Below are 23,946 nucleotides of genomic sequence, written 5' to 3'. Positions count from 1 at the left end.
AGCCCGAGTGTGGCTCGGCTCACCTGACCGCCTATTGAAGGTACACTTAACTCATCATATATTGAATGACAATTCCAATGCTTGATAAGTACCAGGCGTGTCGCGCCTCCAATAATTATCAAAACATTGGACCCATTATCACCCAACTTAATGGGAGGCTATGACCTAGTTATCCCCATAACCATTTCATTTTAAGGACCTAATAATTTTAGAGGATTTCTTAATTAGGATAGATAAGAAGATCCGGTTAGTCTAATTTCTCCCACTGACTTCACCAAATCAGATTAGACTCAAACCGGTTAAGGAGACACCTAAATCAGTCATACTGATTTTCGTTAAGGCATGGGCTAACTCGAATCATTAAGTGATCCAATCAAAATGTGATTGACCATGTCGGCCAGGTAAGTGAGATCGGTGGAAGGGATATGCCATTAACTCGACAAAGACGAATCAGTGCGAGTAGCTCCCAATTAAAAACCACCGGTCAAAACTGCCAAACTTACCTTAGACATCGACTGGTTAATCAATTTCGATTTGATTTACTCAAATGACTCGGGCTACACCTCTGAGCCTAAATCAAGTTCCATCTTGGTCTAATCAAAGACATGGAATTGATCAATCTACAACTATTGTATTTAACCTAGAGTTTCCTTGACCTAATCTAGTTACTACTTAATTAGATTTGATCAATTAACTCTAATTAGACCATGTTTGATTCTAACCTTAGGTCTAACCCAATCCTAAGAACTTGATTCAAGCTAACCCATATGCCCAAAGAATTATGCAATGTCAATTAATTGAGTTACAATTCTATTTCATAACACTTAATTCTCAATTAAGTTTAGACATATGAAAGTTTTGATCATTGCATATTTCTTTTTAATTACATATTAATTACAATCTTTCAGTTCTTAAAACATATTTTCAGATCTGAGTTTTTGTAATTAATCACATGTAATCAGATTTAATTCATGTTTAAGTCATTATGTTTTATGTTCATGCATCACATATACATAACAACATGAATTAATACAAACAACATACATCTTACGTATTTGTTTTTTCACTTTTGTTTTCAGATCTGATTTGTTCATTAAAATCAGAGATCATATGAATCATAAACTTTATTTAGATCTAATCTAAACAATATTATGATTTCAGATTTATTCATGTTACTAATCCTAACACAAACATGCATCATATGCATCCAAAATTTCAGATCTACTTAATCATGCATAATCAGCAATTAAATCAATCATAAAAAGCACTTTAGATCTAATCTAAACATGTTAATGATTTCAGATTTAATTGCAAGAATTAAAACATAAAAGTTTAAACATAAACCTGGCTCTGATACCACTGAAAGTGAATCCTAGGTTCTTCGGTGTTAAGCATGTTGATTTTTTTTTTATTATTTTTTTTAAAACCATGGCTGAACCTGATCGGGTTGCCTACGTACCCCTTCATAAGGGGGATCAAGCCATACGTAGTTCTTTTTAAGTTTTAAAATGCAGCGGAAAAATCGAATCAAACAATTTAATTCATGCATGCTTACAACATCAAATCTAGAAATCAGCACCTTAAGAACACATAGGATTATGCCGGAATCGTTTAAACAATTATGCTAAAACTTTCATGCATGATTAACTATCAGATCTGAAACTTAAGAACTCTATTTCGATTAATCTCCGAATATCCATCGAATGGATTCTGGAGATAACTCCGTGAGGAGCCCCAAAGGAGGGTAAAACCTCGGGGAATCAGACCTAGACCCTGACTCCAAAATAAAATATTGATGTGGGATTAATACCTTTTATGATGGAAGAAACTTATGGATCTGATCCTTGACTTCGCAGCCACGCACACGAATGGCCTCTATGAGAAGTACACGTGAAGCCCTAGGTAGATCGTCTTCCGCGGGAGTGCTAGCTCGCGCAGGAACGCAGCAATGGCTGAAGCTTTCTCCTTCTAAACACTCAACCTTTGATTGTTCTTCAAGGAGATGGAGGATGGACGTGAGGAAGAAGGAGAAGAAGGGATGGAGGCCCTCAGGGAATTTTTTCAGAATTTTTTGAAACCTCTAAATATGGTATATCTTGAACCCAAGGCATGGGGGTCTTTTATAGCCAAAAGATCACCCATGTATCACACCTAATTTAGCCAACTAATTTGGCTGATAAAATTCCCAAAAAATTCTGGTGGTTTGACAGCTAAGAGGAGATAAACATATCCAAATTTCGTGCATTTTGGATCCCTAAAAGATAGGAATTCATGCGTCCAAAGTTCAGCCGCAGACCACCCTATTTCATGCACCATGCAATCCCTACAAATTAGGAAATTCATCTAAATCTTTCTAGAAAGATTTAAGGCGCCATTTTTATAGGAATTATAGCCCCACGCCTCCTCTCTTCTCACGCCAATTTTTGGCCAAAAATAAAGAGGATAGGCGTAGAAAATATTGGGAATAAATTAAGGTGTCATTCTTCTCCAAGAAGATAAGGATGGGTTCCTAAAATTTAGGGATTCTTCTCCTTATCCAATTCTGATTATTTGGACTCATAATCCTCATCAAATAGGGTCTTCTAATTGATTTGGATCAAGCCCAATCCAATTGGGTCAAGTCCCATCAATTGGGTCAAGCTCAATCTGGTGCGGACACTAGTGCCAGGTCAGCCGGTCGCCACAGGATCCAGCCAGCTCAGCGGATTCCAGCCGATTCAGCCAGCCTGATTTTATTTTAGATTGATTTATTTTATGTTGATTGGATTTATTTGCATATTGTCATTTGGGTTTATTTGCATATTGTCATTTTAGGAGCTTTTTGGAATTATTTTATTTGTAGGGGTTTATTTGTTATTTTGTGACCCTATATATATGGGTCCATCCTCATGTTTAGGGTTTAATGAATTATTGAATGAAAATTGGTCTTCTTCTTCCTCCTCCTTTTCTCCTCCTCCTCTTCTTCTTCCCCTCTTCCTCTCCTCTTTCTCTCTGTATTTCAATCCGTACTTCCGTCCTGCATCAGCTTTGGTATCAGAGCAGGCTGGCTTTGTCCCTGCTGCTAAAGCCTCGATCCGTTCTCATCAGAGGCAAAAAGGGGAAAACCCCTTTCGTCGGGCCCGTCCCACCGGCCGCCAAGCTCGCGGCCACCACGTCCCCCCCCTCGCCGCCGGCTACACCGCACGGCACCGTCGCCTCCACCTCGCAGCGCCGTCCCGCCGCTGGTCCACCAACAGAAGACGCCGCGACCCCACGAGAGCCATCGGCTGCGCCTCTGTGGCCACCGCCCGTGGCCGGACCCGAAGGGGCAACGCCGCCGTTCCTTCCCATCGCCGCAGCTCGTCGCCTGAGGTCCTCCGTCGCTGCGCCCACCACCGCCATCAGCCACCTGCGTCGGATCCGCAGAGGGGCCGCTGCCGGAAGCCGCTGCCGGAGCCGTGACCGCCTCGCCGTCGGCTCGCCACCGGACGCCGCCGTCTGCCGGAGTCTCCCGTCGCCAGTACAGTCGCCGCGACCCTCCGCCCCTGCTCGCAGCCACCGCTGCGGAGATCGGCCTGCCCTCCCGAACCCATCGGGATGTTGAAGAACAGATTAACGGGTAAGTCACAAAACCCGTTAACCCGAATCCGGTAGCCCGGATGCCAAAAAAAAAAAAAAAAAAAGCGCACGTGATTTCACGTGACAAACCCGTAACGGGTATAGGGTCGGGTCAAACCCGATAACCCGGATCCTAACGGATCCGAGTTAAAAAAAAAAAGAAAAAAAAAGTAAAAGTAAAAAAGAAAAAAAGAAAAAAAAAAGAAAAAAGGTACACACGTGACCGCACGTGCCAAAAAAAAAAAAAAAAAACTTACCTCTGTTCATCTTCTCCCTCTGTTCGCTCGCCGTCGCCGTCGCCCGTGAAGCGCCGCTCCACCCTAGCCGCTGCAGCCGTCGCCCCTCCGGCCTCGCCGCCCCTGCCACCGTTGAGATCTGTCGCCACTTCACCTCCCGTGCAGCACCGCCCTCGCCGCCTTGCTGTTTTCGCCTCCGCCCGCACGCAGCGCCGCCCTCTTCCTCTGCCGCCCGCACGCAGCGCCGCCCCGTGCTGCGACCGCCTCCGCCTCCACCGCAGTGCCGCCCCCGTGCTGCGACCGCCTCCGCCTCCACCGCAGTGCCGCCCCCGTGCTGCAACCGCCTCCGCCTCCACCGCAGCGCCGCCCCCTTCCTACGCCACCCACACGCAGCGCCTCCCCCGTGCCACGATTCCCTTAACCCTTCCTCTCCTCTTTCTTCCACTGATCGCACCCTCCCTTCCCCTCTGTGGGATCAAGGGTAACCCCATCTCTCCTCCCCTTTCTTCTTCCTTCACGGCCGAACCCACCTCACCTCCCACCCCACCTTCATTTTCTCTCTCGAGCCGATTCTCTCATCGGGCCCGCGCCCGCACTCCCAAAGAATCCACTGGGCCCGACTCTCAGGCCCTAAACATCGGGCCCAATCCGATTTCCTCCTCACAGGCCCAAGCCCGTCGGCCTGCAACGCCACTGCAGAGCCCATTTCGACCTGCCGTGTTGCTGAGATCAACCCCAACTGGAGCCGTTTGACAAGCCTACTTACTGTGCAGCATTTCTGGACGTCACCCCAACCCAGGTCAGGTTTCTTCCTTTACTGCAAATTTTATTTGTTTGTCTAAATTTAGAATTAATTAACTCTTAAGTGCTCTATTGATATTGCTTCCTGAAAATTCAACACATCCACTCCAAACAACACCAAAACCCTAGTAGTGGCCTATCTTTGTTATTAATTTTAGGGTTATCTAATCTTTGGGAGTTCTTTTAGGCTCTGTGCAGCCCTGCAACACACTGAAAACTAGTACTATTTGACTGCAACTTCTTATCTGAATTTATTACGTAATTCAAAGCCAATTTCAATTGCTTGAGTTAGCTTCCGATTATATTGAGCATCTACTTTGCAATTGTGAATTCATTTCATGCATTAGGTCTACTTAGGAACCTTTATAGTTGGTCGGCTAATACATTTTGTCATTCATTTTATGCATCTACGTAGTGGTCGTGTCGCATCTCATCTTGAGTCCCCCCTAGACATGGATTCCAAAATTGAAGCCCTATTAAAAGCTATCCACGAAACTAATATTCAAGTCCAAAATACGAATGCTCAAGTCCAAGCAAACAATGCCCAAATTCATGACCTAACCACAATGTCCACCCAGGTTAATGCCCGACTCGATTCAATGGAGGCTTCACTTCAAAGGGTTATTGAATCCCAAAAGGTTAGTACTCCCCATTTACCGGGTCTTGATGAGGACGATACCCTAGAACAAATCCTAGAACAACAAGGTTCGGTTCGGCAGGGAAACTTTGATCATAGGTCTGTTCCAGGTCACCATTATGCCTACCCTCGCCCTAGAGGACCTGGTCCCATTCCTCATGTTGATAAAGGTCACCGACATACCGTAGAACCCAGAGAACCTCGTGACCCTGATGAAGATATAATGCGAGGCATTAGGGTGGAAGCCCCCACTTTTGACTGTCGTCTTGACCCGAAAGTCTTCTCCGATTGGTTACACGAAATGGACCACTTCTTTGAGTGGTACAATCTGTCTGAGAACAAAAAAGTTCGATTCGCTAGAATGAAACTCATTGGTCGAGCTAAACTTTTCTGGCAAAGTACCGAACATCTGTTAGCTAGGAGACATCAACATGAAGTAACTGATTGGGTAGAGATGAAAGAGAGACTTAAAGAAAAATACCTGCCCCTTAACTACCAAGACGATCTCCTAAATCGATGGAACACTAAGTCCACATTTGTAAGGCGCCCTGACACACGAAGCACTCCCACCGGCCTTAATTCCTTAGGGTCCAAACCTTCTGTAGGGTCCACTACTCATAGGCCCCCTCCTACTGCCCATGTCACAGGCCGCGACACTAATGGCAAGGGAATGCTTGGTGAGCCTCCCAAACCACATTCCAAAATTCGGTGTTACAAATGCCAAGGTTTTGGTCACGATACCTCCCAATGTGCGAACAAATTTTTCGTTATTGCTCAGCAAGAGCAGGGAGGTGACATAGATGATTTAGAGGAGCAAATCTATGAACCAAACCTCGATGACATTCAGGACATTGAGGAAGAGTGTGATGACAAACCTGAAACCCTAGGATGCACCCACACTCCACCTAGCTCGCTTGCACAGTCAGATAACGAGTCTGACCAGTCTACCGTGAGTGTAATTGGAAATGCCCTCGCACAACCCATCGAAATTGATGTTAGGATTTCTGAGCCTGCATATGCATTTACACAACACATTCATAAGTTGTATCAGGAAATCCATAAGGGCATTCATGCATGTACTGCTCAGTATAAGATGCAAGCTGATTTCCATGCTAAAGAATTTCAAACTTGGGGTTACGTAATGATCCATCTTAAGGAATTGCAGTCTCTTAGTATTGGACCATTTAGGGTGTTGCACAAGGATGGCACTGACGCCTATGCCATTGACTTTCCATTTGATTTCGGTCATAGCCTTACTATTAATATTAAAGATTTGGTTGCAATCCCTGATGGCTCTTTTGCTGCACACTCTCATGCGCCTGATGTTTATCCTATTATTGATTCCATGCCATCTTCGTTTCCTTTTACCCTCCATCGAGCACAAAAAGAGTATATTGATTCTATTTTAGCCGAGCAAATAGTTTTTACCAGTGATGGAGGCATCCAACATTTTCTGGTTCGTTGGCGAGGACGACCAAGGTCCGGCTACACTTGGATCCAGCGCGAGGAGATACCGCCGATTGACCCGGACTTGTTGGAGTACTACCGGGGCTTTACCGAGCCGCTTTCGTCGAGGTCGACTTCTTTCCACCCGAGGAGAGTTGGTGCGGACACTAGTGCCAGGTCAGCCGGTCGCCACAGGATCCAGCCAGCTCAGCGGATTCCAGCCGATTCAGCCAGCCTGATTTTATTTTAGATTGATTCAGCCAGCCAGCCTTCTTTCGTCCTGCATCACAATCTACTAGGGTTGAACCCAATCCAATTAGGTCAAACCCTGATGCAGCCCAAATTGAATCCTATTCAATTTGGCTCAACCTAAGCTTAATTACTCAATCAAATTGAGTTCATTAGCAATCTAATTGCTAATTAGTCCTTCAATAATTTAATAATTATTTTAATGCAACTTTTGCTTAGGATAATTTGTCAATCGAATTGACCAAATTACCCCTGAATGATTCTTAATCATCAATCAGCCATTTGATCAACCTAGAAACTTCTATGCGTGTGACCTCATAGGTTCGAACCTAAGCCGGTAGTATAGGAACGACTTCCTACACTAATCGATGTGACCATCTAGCAATGGTACCCGACGTCCGAATAGGCCGGATATATGCGAAGCAAATATTCTGAAACCCTGAACTATGGTTACTGTATAATTCAATCCCTTTGACTCTTAATGCCAGGATGACTTAGAGCTCACTGTCAACCCTATAATTAGTACATCCATTATGTGATTAACTTTAGATATCCCGTGACTCCTCACTGGGATTACCCTGGCCAAGGTTTTGCTAAATTAATCACAAGACATTATTCCTGTTTCCAGGAGGGGTCAATTCCATCTTGACTCACAACTGACTACGCAAGTACTTGACTGCACCCAGTGAGCTTCCGTCACTGAATTAGAAATTCAGGTAGTCCGGTACCAAAGTACAGTGAGTTGCTTGCTAGTCACAGGTTGCGGTCTCAGGTCAGAGGGCCAAACTTATACCCATATCCACTCGGAACATCTCTCGACAGTAGAGCGTTCCGGAATTGGTCACGTTCAGTGAAATGTACTCCTACACTTCACCTGTATGGCATACCAGTGTCTCCACACTCCTTGGTTAAGAGAACAACCAACGTATATGTCACACAACGACCTAATCTCGATAATGTTGTCGTCCTAGTAACAACATATTATTTGGTCGCGAACAAGTTTAAGGACTCAAAGATAAATCCTCCTTTATCATAACATAAGTCCTAAGGACTTCATCATATAAGAGTTCATTTGAAGATGAAATGATGAATAATGCCAAATAATACTTTATTAATTTGTCAATTTATTTACAAAATTCAATCATCAATATGCTGACGATTGACATTTAGGATACAATTCCCAACACCGATATGGGGCCTGGTGCGAGAAGGCGTACCTTGGTCTTTGAGCTTTGCCATATGTAGAAATACTTTTTGTCATGGGGCAAGTTACCTTCTAAGGCCCAAGGCCAACATGCGAGGAAGGAAGCCAGGCCTCTATTACCATGTTGTGGGGGGAACCTTCTCTCTTCACACCTGGTAGTCTCCCTTGCTCTAAAAAGTTATTTTTAGGGGGTCAATTTTCTTTTAAAGGATATATTCTCAGATCCCAACCCAGCTCTTCAAAAGACAATTAAGTGGACTCTTGCACAGCCAAGGGTTCTTTTTTGTGAAACAATTCTTGGCTGATTTTACGTCAAAGTGTCAAACATGCTTGATTCAAGTGTGTTGAGGAGACCAAGTCATCCCACCCATATGCTAAGAAACTTTGCCCCCATAATTTTATTCACATACTTAATAAACCCAGTTTCCATTTGTTCATATATAGAAACTAAACCCCCAATTTCAAACTTTTGTTTAATCTTTTTGGACAAAGAGATTCATGTCTTCATTTTCCATTTCTGTTGACCCATCAGTCCAAATCCAGCCCTTTCTACTAACGCCATCTTTGATCTTTAGATTTTAGTTATTTACTACTAGCAAAAGCACCTTAGTCACAATTCCCAAGTCTGTCACTTTTTTTTGTCCTCCATTAATTTTGATTGCTAGCATCAGTATTTCGAACTTTTCTTTCAACCTTGAACCTATTTTCGTTTATTTGATGCATACCTAGAAACAGGGGTTGTAAACTATGGTGTGGAATGTGCTTTCTTAGTTAGAGCTCTCTTTCATGTTGTTGCTCCAATGCAACTTTTGAAACTGTGAGGACCATATAATTCATTTTCCCTCCATCAGATCTCATTTTTGCTCTTGCTATTAGATTCTAAGAATGCCATGCAATCTTCTTCTTCTTCTTCTTCTTCTTCTTCTTTTTAGTTTTTTTACATAAAGCCAAATACACTAATAGATCTGTGTTCCATGCAGAACCATGTCTTTGCTCCGATACTCTATTTTTTCCCCAAAGTTGCACAGGAATCTGGGCTTCATACAGCACTAAATTAAGGCGTGTCTCACTTTATCCTCAGTTCTTTGGTCCCAGTGGAAGTCTGCAATTCATCTCTCATCTATCTGTGTCATATATCTGATAAACTGAAAAATTGATTAATTGTATCCCTTGAGCATTGAATGAACCATTTCTTAGTTCAAACTTTGATTCAGATGCTTCCCACAATACAATTCTTCAACTCTAGTTTTTCTCTGTCACTCAAGATTTATTACCAACAAATCTTCCAACTACATTAAATATAGGTTGTCTTTCCATTTCTTGACATTTGTGCATGACAACTAGAAACTAAAGATTCTTAATTAGCAGTATCCCATTATAGATCGTCTCTCACACGTGATAATGATGAAATTGATAAGGAAGCTGTTGAAAGATAAAACAATTTGGATTCAAGTTACTCCCAGTTATTGCACAAACACAGTCCATTGACAAGACACATCTTCTAGATCACATGATGGGTTAAACTCGGGTGCCAGAAATAATGAGTTGCTATACAAGCCTTTCAGTATCGTCAATCAAGTGTTAGGCTACTTCTCACTTACATTCTATGAAAAGTATTTATTTTCCGATAGGCTTCCGAAACATATCACTAGTGTTAGTCTATGCCATACATAATCTTATTTTTTGATATTTACATTCTTCAATTGGTTTAGAACTATGGAATGAACGACATATTCGATATTGATCTTTTTCTTCCTTCAGGTGAATTCTCAACTCATAAGCAATATATGCACCGATGCTCTTTCCGCTGAAAAGGTACAGGTTTACATGGTTTCAGAATTACTGTAGTTCTCATCTGATTAAAATTTATAAGTTGGCCAATGGTGGCCCTGTAGCGTGTCAATTTCTGAAATGGAGAGTTCTAGTGGATATTGTTCAACATCATTTTCTTCTTTCTTACCATGATTACTCCTGGTATTTTGCGCAATGACTATACCAGAATAAGAAAGTCAGTTGGCCATGACTTGTTCAAAATGAATTTAGCCTGATCTGAGGACCTCCGCTTACAGATTATTGAATAGATGCCAACACCACCCCAAGCAAAAAAAAATTAAAAAAATAAAAAAGAAAAAAGAAAAATCTTCCTCTAGCAGAACCATGCATGATTGTCCCTTGCCCATATGCTAAGTACATAAAGATGCTTCAGAAACTGGCACCTTAATTTTCCCATTTTCTCCTGCATTGGAGAATGATCAGAATCCAAGGATTTGGTCATGTCATTACTAAGCTCCACAAAATTAGATTTGTTTTTTTTTGGTTGCATCATACATAAGCAATCAGTAGCCTGAAATAGTGCCAAAGAGTTTGTTTATATATTTTTCAGTATTATTATTTTATCCGTCTCATGGGAAGGAGAGCATCTCATGTTGCCCTGGAATGTGCCCTTCAGTCTCATCCAAATATGGTATGTCTATATGGAGAAAGAACATCTATAATCTATTTATTTACTATCACATTGTGCAAAAGGAAGATTTATTCTTTTGTAACAAATTTTCAGGTCATCCTTAGTGAGGAGGTTGCTGCTTCAAAGCTTACCCTTTATGATATAACAAAACAGATCTGCGATGCAGTTCAAGCCAGGGCAGAACTAGGTATTTATTTTTGGCAAATGCTGGAGAAAGTCATGTTATTTTGGGGCTTGATATTGACAAACAAAATGTGGTTTCAATTAAATGCTTTGTGTTAATCGGATAGCAGCCTTTTTTTCAATATGAAGAAATCATGTTAATGTCTTCCTTTAAGTTGCAGTGTCTCTTTTCTTTTGCTTTTTGGTTTGCCACCAGAACTTTTTAGCACCAGTTCTTTGTTGGATGGAAAGAGCATATATTGTCTATTTTAGTGGAAGTCAGTCATGTCATCTTCTAGTAACTGTGTTGATGGACAACATTTTTTATCTTGGGTTCTTTTAGGTTTTTCTTTTTATACAGAAACAACTATTTTAATGGATTAACTTCTAGACTTCCCAATTTTCGAGGTGGATACATTTTATACTTTTGGGGATAAATATTTAATCCTACAAAAACAATTATTATCTTTGTCCGAGTCCACTTTGTTAGTTTTTTTTTTTCTCCTTTGATTTCAACTTTTCCAGCTTTCCTCTAGAGACGGTAAGAAAAGATAGTATTCTTGTTCCACAGAACCAGCAATAAGTTTCAGATCAATTGGTTCTTTACTCCCTTCGGGAAGTTTCTAGATGCACTGCCCATACATTCATTTCCTACCTAGTTCAGCTTATCTAAATGCAAGGATCACTCTTCTGAACTGTTCTGAGAATTCTTTCATGATAGTATCATAAAATTGCATGAAGTCTAGGCACTTGTGCTGAATTTCTATCCATAATATTATATGGAACAACAGACTTTCGCTAGAAAGAATCTAAAGATTAAATACCTTACAACTATGTGGAATTCAAAATAGAATTGATTGAGAAATTGAAAGGTTGAAGTATCGTCATTTTAACTGTGGTTATTTACATAATTGTCATGGCAAATATGATCCGAGTTGACATAACTTGGCTTGTATTTGCAGGCAAATATCACGGTGTGATTCTTTTACCTGAGGGTCTCATTGAAAGTATACCAGAAGTATATGCCCTCTTGCAGGTAATTTTGTCTCTTACACCATAGAATACCTTTTTTTTTTATGTCTATTACATTTCTGGTCTGCAATTAAATAGACATTCAACTGCATGAAAAGAGAAAAAAACTATAACAAGTGCAAAATGGTACAGAAGTTTTGCTTTGGTTCTGAGCAAGCATACACTATATGAATGTGTTTGTACTTGACCATCCATGTGACATGTTTCTTTACTTTTGTACAGTTTGAGCTTAAAATTGACTTTTTCAGGAAATTCATGTTCTTCTCAAGAAAGGTGTTTCAGTTGGCAGCATTTCAAAGCAGTTATCTCCTTGGGCATCTGCTTTATATGAGTCTATGCCGCCATTTATCAAAAAGCAGGTATGGTGATGCTTTCACCTGTCACTTCTCAGTTTGATATATCCAAATAATCTTAAAATGCTTCAAAGTTAACACCAAATTTAGGTGTCAAGGCATTTTCCTGATGCAACTCTAAGAAATGAAGAATTTGCACCATGCATCAGTTTGTAGTGAATAGCTGAAAGTAGCAGTGTTGTTGGTTCTGGCTTCTTGGATGCATTCATTTGAATTTTCATCAGAAGTCATGTTTTAAACTTCCTTCAAGCTTGATTATTAGTTTCTTTGAAATTTCCACAACTGCTGCACTTTGTTACCTGCATATCATTGCAATCTGTGTTCCATTTCTTGCATGGGCCACAATGTCTGACAGTATGATCTGGTTATTCAGCTAGATGGATTTTGGGCGGACAGGAAGAAGAAGGCAGCATGTGTAGGTTGTTTGGATGGCAGCGATGCCAGTGGCAGCAAACAAATGAATGACAATTAACAAGATTCCCAGCCAGATTTACATATTTACAGAAGAAAATTTTGTATTCACAAACCTATGAGCCAAAATAAATAAAACTGTCACGCCCCAAACCCAACACCCGGGTTCGTTACATGACCGGCCGCATAAGCCCTAGAGCAGTGTCCTAAAGATCATGCAAGGCTTAAGATGAACAAAAATCCAATAAATCCACAATTAATTAATTGATTAATCCAAATAGACAAATCCAACATGTCTAGATAATCAAATTGGCTCAATTATAAGAACTTTCAATATTCATCAGTATCAAATAAACTATCTTACTGATGACTCTGACACTTGCACTCCACACCCAACCCATCCATCTCTATGCATCCTGCAACTCTGAAAAAGAGAGAAGGGTGAGCTTTTCAGCCCAATAAGAATCCCCACACATCCACACCAATATAGTAGTATAAGTTGAAATCCGTAAGAAATCGATGCATATATCATGAAATCACAAACCGGCTATCAATAATGCTCGAATAATCAATATAAATACGAGCGTCAAATATCAATAAAAATTCAGCCACTCAAGTGTGATATGTCATACAATATCTCAAATATCTTCATCAGCATTTTCAATGCTTTTAATTCCATTCCTCTTAAACTTGATCCGTATCAATTATCTTTTCGACTTTGGGCTAAATTCCGGCCACGTTTCCGGCCTGTGACAGGGCGATCGATAGTACCACATTTCCTACCTGTGACGGGGCGATCGATAATATTACATTTCCACCCTGTGATGGGGCAATCGATAATATCACATTTCCAGCTTGTGACTGGGCAATCAATAGTAACGAGATAAGCCCAAAGTCTATTCATTTAATCAACTCACATCTACACATCAATTTCTTTTTATTCATTTTCAGCTTTAAACTAATCACAATCACGTTTTCAGCTCGTGACGGGGCAACCAATATGGCATAGTTAGTCTAGAGCACCACATCCATTAGTCTGATTATGCAAGTGTAGGTTATGCGCATACATGCATCTATCATAATACCAATCACAAGTTAATACGATCAAAATACAATTTAATGTAAAACTATTCTTGCTTTATCTGGATCATGGCATATCATACATATATAGGTATAAAAGTATTTATATCATGCAGGTCGGCGTACAAGGATTGTTACCTCTTTGTTGACAACCCAGACAACCAATCACCGCCCATACTGCGATCTACGAATAGGGGTGCATATAACCTTGCTCAACGTCCTTTTGTCCAAAAGATTGTGCTCCTACAGAACCAAATCAATATCAAAAATTATCCGAGATATCTGATAACCCAGAACTCACTATTGACCCAGAACTATCCAGCAGTCCTTACAAACAATGATCTCTCCTGATCAAACTAAAAAGAGCAAAACCCCAACTAGAGAGAGAATCTAGAGAGAGAAATACTTCAAGAAGAGAGAGAAAGTTTTGTAGAGAGAAAATCTAGTAGAGAGAGAAAATTCAGATAGAGAAAGTCCCATAGAGAGAGAAAGTTCAATAGAGAGATAAAGTCCCAACAAGAAAAGAGAAACCAAAAGAGAGGAGAGAGAGAGTAGGGGAAGAAGAGAAGAGGGAAGAAGAGAGGGAAACCTTCTCTCCTCTCTTCACGATAGGCTGCCTCCTCCCTTCCCCTTCATAGGTCCAAGGGGAGGCGGCCATGGCGGCCCGACCCCCACTTGGCGGCCACAGCTCCGGCCAAACCGGAGGCCGGCGGCAGTGGAACAAGAGGGATGAGGACCGAAATAGGGCACCCTATTTCGGTGATTTTCTGGTGATGCACCGACTCCAATCACGGCGAACAAGGCCGAAAATAACAAAGAAGAAATAGAAGGAGATGGAGGAGCCTTACCTTGGTCCGGCGTGGCGCTCCGGCTACTCTCCGGCGATGAATCAAGGAAGGACTCGGAAGAGGAGCTTGGGAGTCGGCGGCGATTTCCAGCGATTTGGGTGGAGAAAATTGGACGAGAGAAAGGGGATTACATAGGCAAGATCTACGAGTTCGATTTGAACTCGGATTGCCCTTGGGTAGCCACCTTCTTTGCCGGATCGAGGAGACTCCAATGGGAGTCTTCTTCCCCGCCTGGACTGTGCCACAGTGCACAATCGGGCTAGGCCTGGCCCCTCTTCGGTTGGCCCACAAGCCCACGGGGCTGGCTGGTCATGGGTCGGGCTAGGCCTGGTCCCCTTCGGGCTGGCCTACGAGCCCCAATTTTTATTTTTTTCAGGGTTATTACAAAAACAAACCAAAAATCACATGGCATGAAGTGGTTAGAAAGGATATGATATCATTACATTTTTTCAGAAATTGTGGCTCTAAACAGAGCAGAATGGAGGACAAGGATTTATGTAGCTGACCCCAACTAGTTTGGAATTAAGACTTAGTTGAGTTGAGTTTTAGATAAAACAGATTGTGCACATGGTACAGTCTATATAATCTACTTGTTTCACTTCGGACCTTTAAAAGCATAAAGGCACATGGTACAGTCTATATAATCTACTTGCTTTTTATTCTTTGGATTGAAGGAAGTTTCAGATAAAAGCATAAAGGCACTAGAATATAGGGGTGAAAAAAATTAGGACAATAGAGGCTAAAATTTGGATTCCACATATGAGCATAGCCCATCATATTCTCCACACATCACCTTCAGCAATAACTGGAGAGGCTCTATGGAATCTGTCTTGGACTTGCATTGCTCAAAACTATTTAGTGTAGGCTTTCTTTAAGAAAACAACTGCATTAGTAAACTAATATACATCAAAGGTTTTTTCTGATGAATGATTTCATGAAGCCAGCTAGCTCTTGGAGAAGTTAATGATGATTTTAGTCACTTGAGATGTCAAATAAGAGAGGATACTGGTGACATTTATCATGTTGAAGTTGTTTTGAGTTACAGTTGATTAGGCCAATTAAAGAATCACAACTATTTGCATATTCACATATTATTTAAGGCCTTATATAGATTATAATTCCTTAATCTTAATGCCATATATTCTCACATTCCTCTTAAAGAAAGTGTTCATGATGCAGCTTCTTCTTTCCCCTGAGTCTGATGAATCTGCACAGTTATCCCAGGTACGTAGCAAGAATTTCTTCTATGATGCCATTAACTTTCATTCTTATAATTGCATTCAAGAATCATGGTAATTGACTATTCAAATTCTATTACTGATACAGATTGAAACAGAAAAGCTTTTAGCTCAACTAGTGGAGACAGAGATGGAAACACGAACTGTAAGTTGAAAATTAGTTAGTTATGCGAGGGATTGTTCTGGTTAAACTCCCACCTTGATTATGCACCATCAGTATTATATGGATCTATCTGGTATATATAGCATATGCCTTGCTTGTTCAACTGGTTTTAGCATCTTAACTTTTTATCAAATCATGATGTTTCAATAATTTTACATGCCTAAATTAAAACAGTTGCAGTTCACAATTGAGATTACTGAACTGATATTATGAAGATATAGCTGGTTAAATCCATGTCCAGTATTGGTCAATTCAGAAGAAATGCATCTTATTGTTCAATGGTTAACACAAGCACAGAAGATGGCGAAATAAAAAATCATTACGGAGACACATCATAAACCTATGTTCTCCTAATCCATATTTCTAAGGGCTTTAGAATCAATAACGGACATATCTTGAACATAAAAATGGTTGACACATAAAATTTCGCTACATAGCATGGATCCTGTTGATCATGTATTATTATTTGGATGATAATCACCAGAAAAGTCATACATCGCAATAACACTGTAAAAGCAGCAAAAGTTATTAATATGACATAGTAAATTTGTTTAATTTAATTAATCATTGGAATTGTTGGTACATATCGCTATTCAAAAGCTTATAAATTAATATGCTACACTAAATGGATTGATTTACTTCAGCGCTAGGTCATACATAGAATTATACAACCACACAAGATAGGATCTGTAACTCAAGTGAGGATCATGAAAGTATGGTATAAAATCCTTTCTAAAACCACCACTTGTTGTCCATAGCCATTCCATGTGATGTTTGAATATAAGCAACATTATATTTCTCTTCATTTGGTCCTTCTCATTAGTTGGTCCTCCATTTTTTGTGTTCCTCTTCCTACTCATGATCTTCGTAGTTGTTTCACATTGGTAACTCTTCCCATCCTAACGACCAAGGTGTGTAAGGTAATATACATTGATTCTTTAATTTGGCATGGGAAGCGTGCAAATAACCAGGAGATTTTGTTCAAGTTCCACAAGTTTAATTCGACTTTTTGTGCTTTTGCATAATTAGTTATATGTAATCGTGCCATTTTAAAGATCAGTTTCATCACTTCAGAGATGTTCTATCTTAAAATGTGATGAAGAGAAGTCTTCTCCAGTTTTGCCTTTCTCCTTTCTTTTGTTGTCAAGGATAATGTTTATGAAGGCACCATGAAAGATTAATCCTAGATGACTTATTCTTTAACTTATTAATTACCAAGAAAGACAAAGAACTCCTTTTTAATTGTCACTGACATTCACTTCATGGGAAGTGGTAATAATGGAAACAAGCGAGCTAATTTTTTGTTTGGATATTGGATTAGACATGATGTAAAATATATGGAAGATCTTAAGGTAGCGGAAGTCTATAATGGTCCAAATCATTGGACATGCTGGATATTTAAGGATTCAGCAAAAGGATCACCACAGAACCTTGGTATTCTGTAAGGACAAACTATTGACCACTTGGTACAATGCAATATTTTATAACTTTTGTGATGTCTTAGTTCACTTTCTTTTCCTGGTCTGGAAATTAGAGGAAAAATGTTGGCATCTTCGGGATGATGATGTAAATTGAGAAGGTACTCGAGTTAAATCACCATATTTCGCCATTTAAGGATTTTGGTCTGTATCTAACAGTTGAATCACACAACAGAATTCTAGCTAGTGCTTTGTTAACATTATAGCTGTTAACGCTGAATTGCTTATAATGCCATTTTAATATACTTTGTTTTCAGCTATGTATATAGGATAATTAGGATAAATTGTGTATGATGAACACACAGACCAATGGTATACCTTCATATAAATATTAGTCTTGTTCCCTAGAATTTCTCAGATAATTACCAAAATTATTAGAAGAATTTTGAACAATGATTCCTACGAAATAAAGACTCTAGTTATATAGTTTGATCGCAGCAAATTGTAGATGTGTTCTCAATTGCTGATTGTCAACCATTTCTATTAATTTTTGATTTTTTAGTCTTCTCCTGAGTTTTTCTTTCTTTCTTTATTTTTTTTTCCTAAAACGAAAGAAAGAAATAGGCCAAGATGGCTTTACAGTTTCTGCTAAGCTGAATCATCCTCTTTCTTGTTGAAATGGGATTTACAGAAAAATGGCACTTACAAAGGTAAAAAGTTCAATTCTGTCTGTCATTTCTTCGGATATCAAGCACGGGGATCACTGCCATCTAAGTTTGATTGCGATTATGCACATGTAAGGGTTTCCTAAGTTAAACCTATATAATGATGATTTTATTTTTATTTTTCGATTATATATTGATTCATTTGGCTTAAATTCAAATGCAGGCTCTTGGACATGTTTCCTATCATCTTCTTGCAGCTGGGTTTAATGGTTACATGGCAACAGTGACAAATCTTAAAAATGATGTGTACAAGTGGCGATGTGGTGGTGCTCCATTTACTGTTAGTTTATTGCAACTTTACCCCCTTTGATTGATATACTCTCAATGATCGCTCTGAACATGACATAATTGTCATTAACAATTAGGAGGCTCTCTGCAGTTCTTATGGCAGCCCATTATATCTTCTGAGTGAAGTATGCAATATATTTTTTTTGTAGCAGGAAATACCTGAAGCATGATGCAGAACTTTTTATATCTTTGAATATAGAAATATCTGGCCAATAAATTTACTAACACCAGATGTATCATGACAGTGATGAACCTTCTTTTCTAGCATGGAGCATCCCAGCCTGTAATCTTAGAAAGAACAACAAGTCTGAAATATCAGCTAATTCTTTATAAACTTTCAATAGAGGAAATGCTAATGAATTCAAAATAATCACGCATTTTCAAAAGTAAAAGAACTTTCTTTTTTGTTGACCAGTATGAATCAACTTTTAAGTGATCAGATTTTTTAATGTTGATTGGTTTTGGAGGCAGGAAATATAATGAGATGAGTTACACACTTACACTACTTCAATAGAAGTCCTATGCATACCCTTCTTTTCAGAGACTCAGGATGCATAGTATTTGACTAAAGCTGGGTCCGCTAGTGAGAGATGAAAGAAGAAATAGCAGTTTCTGATACCACTAGATGATCAATAAATGTGTATTGGACTATTTCCTATGATGTTATTTGATAATACCATAGTTAATTGTTCCATCCTGGAAAAAGATGAGCTATATTTTGAAAATTTGTTATTCATCCAGAAGGCTTTGCAATAAAATGTGCTGCCGTGTCACCTGTCAACTCATGAGATGGGTTTGGGGTGCGACAGTTTTGGTACGAATGGCTACTAGAGATAGTTATCATACGGTCTAACACCCTATGATGCATGGAGATGGATATGAGATACGGAGACAGCATGATACAGAAATTCTGATACGACAATATCTTGGAAAGGAGGATTGAATACAGCTAGGGTATGTCAACAGATATATCTATATATATTATATATATATATATATATATATATATATATAAATAAATAAATACATGCATAACTATACACATACAAATATATAAATCAAGTATGCTGTCTTTTCTTGAAAAGAAAACCCGAGTGAAATAACATAATTCTTATTTTATACGATAGTAACAACTTTTACAAGCTCATTATTTAGTCATCACTCAAATCCATAGACCCAAATTTGTACTTCACATTTTAATATTAATACCATAAATCCCGAAATTGACCATTTACCTTTAAAAGATTAATATTTTAAAAAGAAAGAGAATGCACTCCCCTTCATTTTTTGGAGGTCTCATGAGAGTGTCTCAAGCAAGGATCATTGTCTCGGTACTGGATCCTGTACCGGTGCTACATTAGCACAATGTCAGTACGATACGATATAGAATTTTTTTGGCATACTGAATGTTGGTACCCCATCCATACCGGGTACCAGTACCAAACCAATATGGTATAGTATGTCCTGGATCGCTTAGTTCGGGCCGGTACGGTGTACCATGATCTCGAGCGATCTAGTAAGTATTCAGAGCATCTTTTTAATTTGAAACAATTGAATTCTTAACATAAGTATTATACATGAATCTAAGAAGTATTTATTAAGCATTGGTATTCGATACGGAAATCATGCGATTTGAAGGACGTGCTTCCTAGATGGTACCTTGTTGGCTGTATTTCTGGCTGACGTTTACCTATGTACTGAACTTGTCCTCACACTGATCTCCATCAGTTTTGTTTAGACCTCTTAAATGCTTATAATTTATTTCTTTAACCAGCAGTTTTTGGACTTTAGTATGTTTTTGTTGCCTGACGAGTACATGGACATTTGCTTGACCAGTGATCCATACTAGCTTGTTACTTTTAATTAATTTTTAAATTAAGCAAATAACTTGATGCATGTCTTCCTATAGTGCTGTCTTCATTTGCAGCAACCCACCCAACCAATTCAAATTTACACTACTACTTCCATTTAACATTTCAATTGAAATATTTATGCTCCTAATGTTACCTTTTCGGTATATTAAAAATTAGATTCTGATTCTGTAATACATTCAGAAAAAACTGACAACTTGGATGTATCTTTGACTACTTGCTTCTCAAGTGCACAACTTTGGCATGAACAAGAACATGATCAGCTGGCATACATTAAACTTTCAGGCATTTTAAATGTTCGATTGACAGGCTATGATGACTGTAAGGAGGCTGCTGCGTGGGCCCGGGTCTTCTTTGATTGGCAAACCATTGATTCATCCAGTGGCAGTGGATTTAAAGGGAAAACCATACGAGTAAGTAGTTATTTTCTTTGATAACATCATTAGAATATTGCTGTACTTGGTGCACACATCCTACTTTGTAAGTGAGCTTCATTTGAAATCTAACCATTATTGTCCACGTCGAAGTTTAGTCAAACCTATCAATCTTGTGATTTATATTTTACTCAATTTTGTAAAGTTGTGGTCGTTGCAATTCTACTTTAAACTCTTAGTATAAAGAGGCATTTCACTTTCAGAGGGATATATCATGTAAATGCTAGGCTGATCAAAGGGTCAGTTGAAGGAGCAGGAGACTGAAAAAAACTTTGGTTGGAAGTAGGACTTGACTGTGGATAGAAATTAATGGTTTGATTCACCAATTAAACACCAAATAAAATGGAGAGGCCTGCTATTCATGTTCTGCTTATTTATATTCTTTGTACCTTATAGTTCCAATTTTAAGCCTTTTGCCATTCTTATGTCATAACACTGTACCATCCAAAATTTACATTACTCAGCTGTGTCCTCCTCTGCAGTATCAACACTTGATAATTCTATGTTGAATAGTAGAATCGTTTAGGCCTCATTCCTGGCATAGGGCCATAACAGCTCAATAACCGATCTTGTCATGATTACTGGAACAGACTAATGTGATTCTAAAACAACCTTTTCACAACTTTGTTTCCTACAATTTACCTTCTTATGGTTCCATGATATGCTTTATCCACTAAAATGTATATCTCCTCACTGTTTTTTTTCTTGAGGTGCCTAAGCAAAAAAGAAAAGCCTTCATTAGTAGATATTCCTTGCATACGGACTATGTCATTTTCTTTCCCTAACGTATTTTCTAAATCTCTCTCTACCCCTATAGGTGTTACGTGAGTTTGTCATTTGCTTCATCTTCGTAATTATGTAAGATAATTAATTAAACTGACTTGGTTTGCTGAATGATTTTCTAGAACTCTTGCTCCTTATTACCTTATCCAAACTTAAAAATGGTTTCATGAAATATATCTATTCAGCATGTCTTGGAAAGTGCAAACTGCACTATAACCCAGTGATTATAGTCTGCCGTACCGCCCAGTACGAGGCATACCATACCGTACCAAAAGAAAATCGATACAAAACATACCTTTAAGTCAGTATAAGCCCTGTACTTCCCGTACTGAGATATATTGCCTCGTACTGAGGTGTACCGACTTGTACCGAGGCGTAGCGAGGTGTATATCTGTCTGTACCGAGATAAATATTGAGAAAAATGGTTAGAGCGGTACAGAGGTGTGTCGGACCGTATCGTACCATACCGAACCGATAAGGTATCGATAAAGTACCCGGTACCGAGATTGCGGACCTTGCCAATGATTGTACTCCTCGAAACAAGTAAATCCTTAGAAAGTGCTTTCCTATTCTTATGTTAAAGAGGCAAGATATGCATGCTGCATGGAAGGAAAACTTTCTGTCATTAGCAGAAAACGGAACATTAGTTCAACTTTCCAGCCAAGACAACCAACAACTCAAACTTTTTGTCTTGGACTATTATTCACAATGAAATATATAACATATTTGACTTATATGGCAGAGATTTCTCCAGGAAATATATAGATACTGCTGGTAAACATTTTAACATTAAATTATTTAAACATAATTATCACAATTTGAAAGAGTTTGTTGGCTTTGCTGTTCACAGGTTGCTGCTTCGTGATGCTGAAAAATTCTTGATGGATGATCTTTACTCCAATCCAGGGCCCATTCAATATATAGGATCGGGTTCTGACAACAAGACCATATGCCTGAGCGTAGAGGACCAGGATTACATGGGGAGGGTCAAGGAGTTGCAAGCTTACCTTGAGCAGGTATATTCAGAAAGCTTCTCTTGTAGAACTCATCCCTTTCTCCTCACCTTAAACGACATCTCATATGTCTATCACAAATACAGTCGACAGTCATACTTTTAGATCAATCTTTACAATGATTTGGAAGAAATGTATCTTGTTTGAGAATCAGAAGTGAAAGTCTTTGATGCCCTAGATTGCCCCCTTGGCCTCCATGATGAAATGCACCATCTATTTCAGCCGGAATTACTTATCCTTCAATGTGACCACTTTCAGATTATTCCTGATAAGAGATTGTTTGGATGAATTAGATGGTAGTTTTGGAGAAACTGTTCCATCATATTGTCATCAAGAGACTGGTGTTGTAGAGAATCAGCGTCATTGTGTAATTGGTAGTAGTTCAGGGCTGCAACTTGCATATACTTAGTGGCTTTTGATTTGCAGTATTTGAGGAAGAGCAGAGTAGCTCGATAGTCTTCTATGTGCTGCTATGATCTTTGACTAAAGGGCCTTAGATGGTATTTTTAATACATTAGCAAACAAAATAATGATGTTAGTAATTACTTTGCACTTAATTTTTTTTTTGTTTGGCTGCAGGTGAGAACAATAGTTAAACCTGGTTGCTCACAAGAGGTATTGAAGGCTGCCTTGAGTTCTATGGCCTCTGTCCTTGAGATCCTCACCCTTATGTCTCCTGCTGTAAAAGGCAGCATCACAGGACATGTCTAGTCGTAGAAAAATGTCAGCTAATATACCATGGAGCCTATGAGAACTTTGAAAATTAGACTTCATGCTGAATGGTAGCCTGAATTTGAAAATTGGCGGGTCAAGATGCAGGGTTTAATTCCTCATATTGGTATTTATCCATCTGCTGTGGAGCACTTTTGTTACTATTAATGGGTTTAGTTTTGTGTTAAAACAATTATCTTGATGTAGTAACATTTTGAACCTCAACCTGATTCAACAACAAGGGCAGAGCCTCTGTTCATGTCTATCATGAAATTATTTCTCGTGATCACCTGCTTTGAAGCCTGTCACAAGTAAAGCTTTAATTCGGAAATCATACCTATACTTAAACTACTTTTGTATGTGCATATCTAGCAGTTTTCTTAAGATGCATATCTTTCGAAAGAAACTAGTTGTGGGGAACAGTTATTAGTGCGTTATTCTCATGCAACAACCTTGCAAACTTGAGTGATTTTCCAGTCAAGAAGCAAGAATTATCAACTTTGAGGAACAATCACATTTGGTCAATGCTCTGTTTGACAAAAATAGGTTGTGAAAGTCAACAGTAGCAATCATCCATCACTGATTCTTCACTGCTTCCAAAAGGCTTTATTCAAAATACTCTGGGTTATAACTGCACCGTGCACACACAGCATAGAGAGGCTGGCTAAGTCTATTTATAACTGCACTGAAGATTGTTTTGTGCATGCAATATATATTCTAAAGTGGATTCTCTCTGGCAAGGTTTATGGTTAATCCAAGTAAAGTTGCTTGAGAAATGGTGA

The 23,946-nt window shown here is 39.2% G+C and overlaps 1 protein-coding gene across 5 annotated transcripts in view; it reads left to right on the top strand.

Moving 5' to 3' along the window:
• The window catches only part of LOC103706371 (pyrophosphate--fructose 6-phosphate 1-phosphotransferase subunit alpha-like), a 34,440-nt gene extending 10,925 nt beyond the window's left edge, over positions 1 to 23,515 (top strand). For all 5 annotated transcript variants that reach the window (XM_039114912.1, XM_039114916.1, XM_039114913.1 and 2 more), the window contains 12 exons: positions 9,932 to 9,985; positions 10,554 to 10,634; positions 10,728 to 10,821; positions 11,759 to 11,832; positions 12,077 to 12,187; positions 15,700 to 15,744; positions 15,847 to 15,903; positions 18,031 to 18,135; positions 18,228 to 18,344; positions 20,533 to 20,636; positions 22,291 to 22,456; positions 23,033 to 23,515. In XM_039114912.1, the coding sequence (XP_038970840.1) occupies positions 9,932 to 9,985; positions 10,554 to 10,634; positions 10,728 to 10,821; positions 11,759 to 11,832; positions 12,077 to 12,187; positions 15,700 to 15,744; positions 15,847 to 15,903; positions 18,031 to 18,135; positions 18,228 to 18,344; positions 20,533 to 20,636; positions 22,291 to 22,456; positions 23,033 to 23,164 (1,140 nt within the window). In that variant the 3' untranslated portion in view covers positions 23,165 to 23,515. The remainder of the gene's footprint in view (positions 1 to 9,931; positions 9,986 to 10,553; positions 10,635 to 10,727; positions 10,822 to 11,758; positions 11,833 to 12,076; positions 12,188 to 15,699; positions 15,745 to 15,846; positions 15,904 to 18,030; positions 18,136 to 18,227; positions 18,345 to 20,532; positions 20,637 to 22,290; positions 22,457 to 23,032) is intronic.
• Positions 23,516 to 23,946: the final 431 nt, after the last annotated feature.

The sequence above is a fragment of the Phoenix dactylifera genome, chromosome 17, assembly GCF_009389715.1.
Source record: "Phoenix dactylifera cultivar Barhee BC4 chromosome 17, palm_55x_up_171113_PBpolish2nd_filt_p, whole genome shotgun sequence".
NCBI lineage: Eukaryota > Viridiplantae > Streptophyta > Magnoliopsida > Arecales > Arecaceae > Phoenix > Phoenix dactylifera.
Note: the sequence above shows the minus strand (reverse complement) of the source record. Positions and strands in the feature narration are given on the sequence as shown.